This window comes from Camellia sinensis, chromosome 12 (genome assembly GCF_055761805.1).
Source record: "Camellia sinensis isolate YWXY chromosome 12, ASM5576180v1, whole genome shotgun sequence".
Taxonomy (NCBI): domain Eukaryota; kingdom Viridiplantae; phylum Streptophyta; class Magnoliopsida; order Ericales; family Theaceae; genus Camellia; species Camellia sinensis.
In genome coordinates, this window is record NC_138972.1 from 124,968,412 (window position 1) to 124,980,137 (window position 11,726).

General features: G+C 32.1%; 1 protein-coding gene across 2 annotated transcripts; it reads right to left on the minus strand.

Annotated features, from left to right (window-relative positions):
- Window positions 1-2,461: 2,461 nt before the first annotated feature.
- LOC114277079 (dihydroceramide fatty acyl 2-hydroxylase FAH1) lies at window positions 2,462-8,439 on the minus strand. 2 transcript variants are annotated; one of them, XR_014345668.1, is made up of 4 exons: window positions 6,010-6,489; window positions 5,830-5,880; window positions 2,921-3,067; window positions 2,462-2,796 (listed from the first exon to the last, which is right to left on the minus strand). XR_014345668.1 is itself a non-coding variant. In XM_082897636.1 (3 exons), the coding sequence occupies exons 1-3, from the start codon at window positions 5,917-5,919 to the stop codon at window positions 2,677-2,679; spliced, it is 357 nt and encodes a 118-aa protein (XP_082753762.1). In that variant the 5' UTR covers window positions 5,920-8,439; the 3' UTR covers window positions 2,462-2,676. The 2 variants fall into 2 exon arrangements, 1 of the variants encoding a protein (XP_082753762.1); XM_082897636.1 differs by having other exon boundaries at window positions 5,830-8,439.
- Window positions 8,440-11,726: the final 3,287 nt, after the last annotated feature.

An 11,726-nucleotide genomic window follows, 5' to 3' on the forward strand; every position in this document is an offset into this window, starting at 1 on the left:
TCATATCTTTTTTTTAAAATATGACCGTTAGTAAGTAAGGTTTAAGAGGCGTTTGTAGAAACGCCGTCATATCTCTTTTTTTCTTTTTTTTTTTTGAAATTATGCTAATTTTATTTGATTGAACTAAAAAAATACCTGTAATAGCACTAATATAAAATAATAACTCCCATTCAAAAGCATTAATTCACTTTCTCATTCAATTAATATCCAATCACCATTACCCACAAAATTAACATATCCAAAATCCAAAAATCATGTTTTAACAGTAACCACAAACTAACATATATCAAAAAATCATGTCTTAATATTAATCACAAACTAACATATATTCAAAAATCATGTCTTAGCATTAAAGTTGTAGTCTTCACTGGTCTACATGTCTGCATCAGAACATAAACTGCAATCAGATTCACCAAAATAAACACAAATTGAAGAATTTGTACCCAATACTTATAAACAGTACTGAAAACTTGAAGAAGCACTAACAAGAAGATTTAGAGGCCATTTGATCTAACTCCCACTCATCAAATTAGGCAAGACTTCTGAAGGGTCTTTAACATATTTTTTCTTTTAGAATGTGTATAACCTTATCAAATTGAGATTTGCCATCACATACAAATTCAAATTTGAATCTAACCAAAAATCTGGGCCAATGTTGAACAGGTCTATGATGAACAAATCTAGACCTATAATTGACAATAAAAAAAATAATTGATGGCACCATCTGATGCTTTCCAATTCGGCAAACACCATTCTTTCTAAAAAAAAATTACAAAAATTGCCAACAATTTCTTCAACGTATGATCAATTTCACACAAGAAAGGGTATTCATGAACTCGAATCCAGGCAAGAGGCTACAAAACCCATAAAAAAACAGGAAAGAGAATACAAGATCATTGAAGCTTGAAATACCCATTTAAACTAGTGTACAAGCCCAATTCAATAAAAGATACAAATCCAACTAAATTCCTATACTTTGATTAAAAAGAAATAAATTATAGAAAGTAAAAATTATACAAAATAACGTAAAAGGAAAAGAAAAGAAAAAATATTTTTTTGATTAGAATGAACATTTCACAACAAAATAAGAATTCTAATTATAAGTAACTATTTTTATAACAAATTTAAATTTTCTTGTGTGTTTTACAAGAAATTGAAATCTTATTTACATGCTATAATGAGTTGTATAAGAAAATTAATTTTCTTGCAACTACCACTATTTTCATGCTAAACAAACCTTTTTTTTTTTTTCAAATTTCCTCCCTTTTGACCATTTTCATCCTAACCAAACTTAGTCATAAGCACAAACACGTGTGTTTTGAGTGGACATGATCTCGTAAATAATCGTGAAAAGTTTTATGGTACTTACCGTTTTAGAGTCCCAGAAGTGAACATTTCAGTGACAAAATTGATGTTCCTATTTGCAGTATCAACCCAAGAAGTGTTAAACTTCATAATGTTGTGGTGTTTCAATGCCTTGAGCAAATGAATTTCACAGTAAAGCCTCTCAAGATCTTCAGGGCTTTGCGGGAAATCATAGAGTTTGACCTGGTTCCAAGCAACAAATGCAGTGGTGGTATGATGGGATCAGTTGGAGGTACAGCCATATGCATATCATATGTTTATACTGAATTTTTTAACCATAATGCAAACTCATGTATCCCACTAAATGTTAAAGATGCCAATTCTGTCATTGAAGTGGATTGAGTTTTTTTGATCATAAATCTAATAAAATTTGCACACAAGAATGTAAAAGTCTAATGAAAATCCGTGAATTACAAATCCACAGTTCCATCTATAAAAATTACATGGACAGCCCAGTCTGCCCTCTAGAGACTTCCATTTCTAGAAAAAGTACATGGATATCCACTACAACATGTTGAATACATATCTGGTCATGTCCTCTAAGCAAGACTAAACTGCGGACAACATCAACACACACACACACAAAAGAACTGTTAAGTGTAAAAGAATAAACTAGTTAAATATGTTGAATATAAGATTGACCAAACAACCCAAAAAAAAAAAACCTTTTGAGCCTGAATTTGTATAGTAGCCAGGCTCTAGGCAATTTGAACCAGTTGACCCCCCAAAAGGGAAAGGGGTAAAAAACAGTTACTGCCAAGTTACATGGGAAATATACCTACAGATAAAACTTCACGTGGTGCGAAACAAAGTAACGTAATGAAGTATACTAAATAATGTGCATGTGTCTGCATGACTTAAAAAGAAAACGGTTATATCAAATATACAACATCTTTATGGATTTTTAAATGTGTCACACACATCAACCAATCAACTTACACTAGAGGATCAACTAAAAAAAAAAGATATCTATAAATTCTAAAATAACAATTAGCAACTAACCGTTGGATTACCTCATTGCGAAAAATTCTGTTACATTGAACAATAAAATGCTAAACAAAAAGACTAATGGAAGAGCGAATTCATAAATAAATACTGCATCCAAGACAATAAATTCATTTTATACATTTTTTTTTGGTTAGAAGAAAGGGCAAGTCAACACCATCCAGACATGCTAAACTTCAAAAACAAATACTATCAAAAATATGCCATAGAATCGATAAGTAGCACCACAACGGTAAAAGAATGATAAGGAAGAAAAAACATATGTTCAAACCACTAAAACACTGCAATGAGCAAATGCTAATTAAATTATCTACCCTTTCCCGCTGCTTTTGATTGAGGTAGTGTTCCAAACACCTTGTCCCATATCGAGGAAGTAATACCGAAGCCTTTGTCCTGGATACGGAAATGGTGATTCAAGTGATATTTCTGCAAAAGTGCAACCAATCATTTGTTAAAGATTGACTGGTTCGTTTGATTCACTAGAAAGAAAATGAGTTGTGTATTTGATTATTTAATACCGCTCGAAAATGTAAACAAGTACAACTCTTACCTTAAGATGTCGAGTTACTTGACCTGTTGGTTGTCCATGGTGCAAATAGTAATGGGTGACATCATACAATACATAACCTAATAAACTGCCTCCGAACAAAGCAGGAGTAGTAGTAGGAGTAGATAGAAGTTTGATCATGTTCCAGACCTTGCAGCAACAGATGCAATGAGTCAGACACAATATAAAAATTAGTTAACAATAAGCCAAGTACACACCTATGTTGTACAAATCTATGCTTGTTCATATATGATTCAGATCCTTGTGTTCATTCAAAAGTGTTATTTGTTGCAGTTTCAATAAGTTCAGTTTCTTTTTCTTTTTTTTCCTCCCCCAATAACCTTAGGATCTACTCATTTTATTCACAATAAACCATTTAAATTTGATCCACTAGTTGCAACTCAATCCAACTGAGTTGTAGAATAGGTAGAGACAGATGTAAAGACAAATGTATCACACACATCAACCAGTCAACTTACACTAGAGGATCAACTAAAAAAAAAGATATCTATAAATTCTAAAATAACAATTAGCAACTAATCGTTGGATTACCTCATTGCAAAACCAATAGAAACCCATCCATTGGTCCATGTTTATGACCTTATAATCAATTTGTGTTTGCATTCAGAGCAAAAACACTCAAATGAGATAAATAAATGGGATTGGCTCCTATCTTGTGCATGCCTATAAGGTCCTTCACGTCACCACTCAAACTATGCTGCATGATTGTATGTGAGACTGCTAAAAGAATATAAGTAAGGTTCAAACTTCAAACACAAAACCTTCCTAGTAAAATACCATGTCATCAATAAGGTTAGATAACTACTTGCCCCAAAAGCTTAAGCTATTACAGTATAGGCTACACGATGTTGCATCAAGCCCTTACACCCTCCCTCAAGTTCAACCTCCTTTCACATCTGAAAAGACTAAGAGATGGAATGGACTATGGACTATGGAAAACTAGATAGAACAAGGATAGCAATGCAAAAGGAAAGTTTTCAATGCAAGTGATAGGGATCAACCACTATTATGAGTGCAAGATTGGAAGAGGGAAACAAGGTGAAAGGTGCATGTGGAGTCTACTACTTGTGGACCCATTCATAATCACAGTTCTGATACCATATTAGACAATCAATTGTTCCACAAGCTTATACCAGGAACAAATATATCAAGCTCTCACAGTTTCTTCTTGATTGAAACTGTCATTGTTCCTATTTTAAGATGATGCTAATGTATATGATAGAATCTACTATTTTTTAGGAAAATGTTTGAGACTCTTAAAAAACTCCACAATGATATGATTTGTCAAGTGTTAGTTTTTTATGGTTATACACTCAATTATATGTAACCCACTACCTTTGCCACATCATTGTGGATGCATTTGTGGGTGCAAAATGTGAGTCTCTAGCATTGTCGATTTATGATGCCAGTGAAAGGGGTTTGATTGGAAAAGGTCAGGATGAAGTGAAAGGTTTTACACACAACAAAAGAAAAGAACTTTTGAAGCTACAAATAGCTATGATACATAAGTAGCACAAATGATGGCCGGTAAGGAAAAAAAGAAAAAAAAAGATCATGCTAAATTACAGATCACATTCTTCCACAACCTCAGTCTATCCTTTTAATCCAGTAGATTTCAACCAAAGTACTCCTCACGCGAACCTTATTTCTTTGAGTAATTTATCAAATCATCTTAGCCATTGATCTATAGCCTTGTTCAAAACTGTAATCCCTGGTTTTCATTCTACTCTATTTTGTCTAGCCAATAACACATCAGACATTTCACTGTCAAATGGAATTTTCCTTTCTTGATTATCTTATAAACTATAATTTGATGCCATAAAAGCATGTTAGCCTCGTAGCAGTTTAAAGTTCTTATGTTCAATGTAACAGAATTTTTTTTTTTTTTTTTTTTTTGATAAATAAGCGAACTTTATTGAGAAAGCATCAAGACGATGCAAGGAATCAATCTACCAGAAATTCACCACATAAATTCAATTATCTAACTCATCCTTCACCCTCTAATTCCTCAAACAATGTATCCTTCATCTTCCCCTTCTACGGGCAGCAGAAAAAGATGAATGACCAACTGGAGCTATCAATTCACTATTTTTCTCCTTTTTACATGTCCTTAGGCTTCTTTAGTACACTTTTGCTGAAGTATGAGATCATTAAGCATTTTCTAAATCAATTAACAATATATAACCCACAAAGAAGTTTTGATTCTCTCAAATAATGTTCTATTTTTTGAAATATTTCCTTCTGTTTCACATTCCAATTTTGTAATATTCTCATTTTCATTTCAATGATATTTCTGCTAATTTTTTCAATGGCAACTATAAAGAAAATGGAATAATAATAATCAAAACTCTACTAAAAATGTTAATCAAGGAAAGCCCTTTCAAGTGGATCGGCATATTATACATGTAATAAAGACCACTAGTTTTGGCTAAGAAAATGTGTCATATACTAACCAAATTCAATGGATGATAACTCTAAAATATCACATTTATCAATTTCTTTTTCAGAATAGTTGCAAGTACTAACATGACCAATAGCTCTGAAGATCTCCTAGGTTCCTTCTGCCAAATGTTGGAAGACAGGACAGTAATTATGTGATTTCAGAATAACTTGAAATCTCAAATGAATGAATGCTAGAACTGAAATTACAGCAAAATCAAGCGCATGAAAAAAAAAAATCCAGATTTATATTCTTTAATATTTTTTTCCCAGTTTTCTCAGCAACCAAACAAAGATAAGGTAATGAAATAGAGCATATACAACTCATCAGTGAAAAACAATTACTGAAACAGAGCACATACAACTCATCAATCACTGAGAGAGAGAGAGACAGGAAGGAAGAGCTTCGGACAGAGAGAGAGAGAGAGAGAGAGAGAGACAGTGGAGCTCACCTTAGTAGACGATGGTGCAGATGTTGGAGACCAATCTGAATCTCTGAATCTCTGCGATGAAATCACTGAGATGAAATCACTCTGAATCATGAAATCACTGAGATGAATCTCTGAATCGCTCTGATAAGGGTTTAGAGAGGGTTGAGAGAGATAGAGAGAAAGAGAGACAGTGGAGCTCACCTTCGTGGTGCTCTCTACCTCGCTTTGAGAATGAACAAGCGGTTGAGCTTCGAAATCGCTCTGAGATTTATTAGAGAGGGAGAGAGAGAGCGCGCTTGAGATTTGGGTCTTAGGTGAGTCTCAAATTCAAAATTAGGGTTTGAAAAGAGGGGGACACCAAGCGCGTGAGGCACAACACATTTGGAGGCATTTTAAACGCCTTATATTATAAAACGGCATCGTTTTGTTAAATAAATAGGCGACGTTTTATAAAACGTCGTTAAATATATAAAAAAGTGACGTTTAAAAATGCGTCGTTAAAAAAACGCCGCCTAAACCCTTTTTCTTGTAGTGAAAGGAGTGTATATTAGAATTTCTCTTTAAAGTTATTCTTCAATCAACTAATTGGTTGAAACCGTTCAAACCGTAATTTGATTATGAATAGTAAATTTGTCAGTCCATTATCTACAATTTCATTTTAATTTTATCTTCAAACCACACCACGCACCACCCTCCAATTCCACTCACTCTCTAAACTTGTATTAAAATAGAAAATCACATTATTACACACACATGATTTATTTATTTATATATATCATCACAATCAAAGTGAGAGCTTTATGTTGTGTTTAATTAGAAGATTTGGGAAGGAATTTGAAAAAAGAAATAGAAAATTAATGCTTTCTATGGCTGGTAGGACTACTCTTATTCAAGTTGTGAGTTCTGCCATCTCTGCATACACTATGAAAAACTAATGTTGTCCTGAAGAAAATGTGTGATGAGATTGATAGACTTAACAGTAACTTTTTGTGGGGTGATATCCCAAAAAGAAAGAAAGTCACCTGGTTAATTAGGACATGGTTTGCAAGTCATGGTGGGCTTGGCTTGGTATAAAGAAAGTGAGAGACCAAAATCTAGCACTACTAGCTAAACTTGGTTGGAAACTCTTGAAAAAAGAGGATGACTTGTGGTGTAATATTCTTAAAAGCAAGTACTTGAATAACACTCCTTTTTATAACTGGCCTAAAAGGAAGAATGCTTCATTTGTGTAGAGAAGCATCCTTCAAAGCAAGCATATCCTTAGAAAATGGGTGAAGTGGAAAATTGGCAATGATGCCCTGGTAGATATTTGGAAGGATTGGTGGTTTGAGGACAAATCCTTTAAGGATGCAATGCCTAACACACACCAATCCAACCATACATCTACAGAAGGTTTTGGTTTAGTGGCTGAGTTTTTGAATGATCAAGGAGTGTAAGATGTGGGAAAAATCTCTTTGATGTTACCTCCTAACTTTGCCACTGTTGTCCTGAACAATCAACCTCCTATTAACACTTTACTGGATAGTCCTAATTGGAAAGGAACTCAATGTGGAGAGTTCTCTATGGCCTCTGCCTATGGTTTAATCATTGGTAATCAAAGGTGTGAGACAAATTGGGGTTGGATTTGGAAATTGAGACTGCCACAGAAACTAAAAGTTTCATGTGGTTGGTTTTACATGGTAAGTTGTTAACAAACCAAACGATGATGAAAAGGGGTTTATCCCTGATCCAAATTGTCCTAGTTGCTATAGAGCGGAGGATATGCAATATCTGTTTAAGGACTGCCTCAAAGCTAAAGATGTGTGGTTGGCTTTATGTGGCAAACAATGGTATATGGATATGAACAGGAAGACTTGGCAAGAATAGCTATTTTCAAACTCAAAAAATAAGAATCACTTTCATGATCATATCACATGGTCTTTTGTGTTTATTGTGACTTTATGGAAACTTTAGAAAAACAAGAACTCATTTATTTTTGATAACTTATCATCTAACTGTCATGACAATATCAAATTCATTCTTGATTATTCTAGAGATATTGACTTGGCTTTTAAAATTTCTATTATTAATCCAAGGCCTGCACTTAGATTGATAAACTGGGTTTTACCATCTGTAAGAAAAATCAAACTAAATGTTGATGGCAACAGAAGGTTGGAAGGTGGAGGAGGCTTTGAAAAAATCTTCAGAGATGAAAGAGACAAGTGGGTATGTGGTTACTATGGCAAGATTAAAAGTGGCAGAAGTTTGGAGGCAGAGTTATGGGCTTTTTACAAGGGACTAACGGTGGCACTTCAAAAATAGATGCATGGGGTGATCATTGAAACTGATGCCCAGCAAGTGGTGCAATTGATGGAAGAAGATTCAGCTGATAAATTTCCATTCAAAGGGTTGTTGGAAAATGCCAAGATTATCTTTAGGGGATGTGAATGCACCATACAACATGTTTTCAAGGAAGGGAATCTGTGCGCCGATGCTTTGTCTAAACTTGGAACTGCGCAACTTGAAGAAATCCTAGTGGTTAACGAACCACCAACCGAGATTAAAAGCTACATGGTAGCTAATATGATAGGGTTATCTAGAGAAAGAGCCTAGCCTTGTTTTTTTTCTGCTGTACCCAAAAAAAAAAAAAAAATGGAAATGGAAAAGATGTGTAAAATTAGGTGAAATGTAAATATATTTTATTCAAATTTCACATACATTTTTCATTTCTCTTTCTAAATATTTTCCCAAATCTTTTTCCAACCAAACACAACGTTAACAAGCTGAATTAATTAGATTGATTCATTTAATTAAGAAGCTTAAATTTGGATTCGAGATTGACTCAAATCTCAAATCTCAAATATATAATTTTGCTGAGCTTGAACGAGTTACATCAAGTTGAATTTATTTAGTTTAAGATCAGCTCGTTCAATTATCCTAACTTGCTTATATAAAAAACAATTTCTTGGAGACCTGTTTGTCATAGGAAAATTCTATTCTTGAAGACCTCAAACAGTTATTAAACTTCCATAACTTGAAAACTAATAATAAGAAAATGGGGTTCACAGAGAGAGAGATATTGGTGAGAGGTTAGGGGGGTTTGACTCACATTTGATCTGGAGAGACTCTAATTACAGAGAACCATTCATGGTGTTGTTGGAGAGAAGATTGGAGGGCAAATAGCAATGGGGAGGTTGTAGAGAGAGAAACTAGTGAGAGAGAGAGATTAAAAAGGTTTTGGAGGGTAAATTACAAATACACCTGCTCTTCAGGTTTACTTAAAATATAAATTATATTTTATGATTTAAAATTACAAATATCTCTCTGTCAGAATTTTTTATTTAACAGAATTAATTAAAAAAATTAAATTTTTAACTATTCACCTATATAATAATAAAATTATCTAAATTATTAATTAAAATAAAATTTTAACATTTTTAAAAACTGTTAATTAACTTGATGATTTATTAATAAAAAAGACTTATTTGCTATGAAATTAAAAATTTGTTATTAAATTAGAAATTTTAAGAGACATAATATAATTTTTAAAATCACGAGAAGTAATTTATAATTTAAATAAATATGTAATTTACCCGGATTGTGGTTCTTCATTGCTTTTTTTTAACCTTTGTGTTCAGATCTGTGAGATTTGAATTTTGAAGAAGAAGGAAAGAAAAGGCACTTCTTTCTTCTTGGGTTGCAACCGACCTCATGCGAGATGATGACAGAAGTGATGAGTAGAGTATACTTGCAAACAGATCAGATCTGGGTCTTTGCCTCATTTTTTTTATTTTATTTTTTTGTTTATTGCAATACAAAAATAATATCCTTTGTCCTCATTTTCAAGTTTTTTTTATTATTTGGATAAATTATAAACAGATTATGAGTTTTGTTTAAGACATGTATTGTTTTTGTAGTTTTGAAACTTATAAATATAATTTTATTAAATTTTTTATTTAATAGAATTAACAGGAAAATAATTTTTTTAACTATCTATATAATAATAAAATTATAAATTAAAATAAATTTTTGAAATCTTTAAAAAATATTAATTAATTTAATTTTTTATTAATAAAAAAGGCATAAAAAATTTAAAAGGATAAAATATAATTTTAAAATTCTAAAAAATAATTTATATTTTAGTAAATCTTTGTGTATTTATAATGAAGGAGGATTCTGGAGTGCATTGTTTGGGTTGTGAGGCTTACTACGGGTCTCGTTTCTATAATTCGAATCGTTTATATTATTGAATACTTTGTGTATTTTATCTACACAATTTTGATTTAATAATTGTAACTTATTCAATTTATCATATTTTTTAAAAATAAATTATACAATTTTTTGATTAAAAATGTTATAAATTGAATAAGTACACTGATTAACCTAATTTTTTGTGCAAATAAAATATACAAAATACTCAATAAAAAAATAATTTGAATCATCAAGACCCACACAAGCCTAAATAGTGCCCTCACATTGGAAGAGATGCTCCTCCATTTATAATTTACTATTATTATTATTATTATTTTTTTTTTTTTTGAACTACATTTTATTACTGCTGTTTGGTAAGACAAACTTATCGCTATGTCCAGTGTAATGTAAGCGTCCCACCCACTGATCGTGACTGGCTCGCGCATTTGTATTTTTTATTTTTTTCTTCAAGTTAAATAAATATTACCTAGCCCAATTAAAACCGAGGTTTCGCCCTGCGACGTTATTAGTAGTGGAAATTGAATTTTAGTAGGATATTGAAAAAATAATTTTATTTTTATAATGGCGTGAATCTCAATTCATTTATTTTTTTGTTTCAAAATATTAGTTTATTTTTTTATTTTTTATTTTTTATTGTCCTAAAATATTAACCCCTCTTCAAAAATCAAGTACAAAAATAATATAAATTTTCTATTTTGCCCTTCTTTTAAATTAATAAAAATTATAAAAAGTACAATTATGACATTGATATTCTCAAAAAATGTATTATCAAAAGGATAATTTTGAAAAATTAACTTTTTTCAAATGCAATAATTGTACTATCAAAAAAAATTGAATTTCCCAAAAAGAACCATTATTTTGGGACAGAGGGAGTATGTGTTTGTATGTCACAAGATTCTTATATATAGTACAATTATATTCTTTTATAATGGTCTCATCCACTATCATGTGTCAATAATAATACGGTGGTGTTACATGCACCAATTGGTATATTAATTAGGGCTATTTTGGGAAGTGAATTAAAAGCTACTTTTCAACTTTTAACCCACTTCCCTCTCTCACAAAAAAATTAAAAAAAATTAAAAACAGTTTTTAACCATCTTCCCAAAACACGCCTTAGTATACTAACATATATTATGACATTATTATTTCTAAATGAGAAAAGCTTCGTAGCTCGAAACTTTTCGGCCCGATTGGCTCGAAAACTCAATCAAATATATTTTTGTCATATTTTCTCTCTCTCCTCTCTATGTTGAAAAGAAAAGAAAGTGAAAGTAGATAAGAGATTTGGGTTGAGGTTTGATTACCGGTAAGACAATGCAAAGAAGAGAGGAAGAGGAGGAGAGAGAGCCATACCATCTTCAACATTTTGATGAGTAGCAAAGTTGATTGAAGCTCTATTGTTCTCTATATGTATGTATATATATATGTGTGTGTGAGAGAGAGATAGAGTTGGGGGGGCTGAAGGCAAGTATCGAAGTGCGAAGCAAGTTAGGAAAGAGGAGTAGCAGAGTTATTATTGCCTAATTCGTGGACAAACTTTTTATGGTGCACTCTACAAAAATCTTGCTTGGTATTGTTGTACGTTGCTGGTGAAAGCCTGAAACTGTGCTACCTTGATAAAATTTTCAGCCAAATCGTCTCTGTAGGTAGCAGAGGATAGGTTCAAACAATTGGAAGAGAAAGAGGGTGAGACATTGATTTCTCTCCCCAAACCCCACCTAGTT

Bases quoted from the DNA above. Each gene is read 5' to 3' on its own strand.
- LOC114277079 (XM_082897636.1), bottom strand. From the start codon at position 5,919: ATGATTCAGAGTGATTTCATCTCAGTGATTTCATCGCAGAGATTCAGA. The intron at 3,068-5,829 runs GTGAGCTCCACT...TGTTGCTGCAAG, and splicing joins CTGCACCATCGTCTACTAAG to GTCTGGAACATGATCAAACT. The intron at 2,797-2,920 runs GTAAGAGTTGTA...GCACTTTTGCAG, and splicing joins AAGTAACTCGACATCTTAAG to AAATATCACTTGAATCACCA.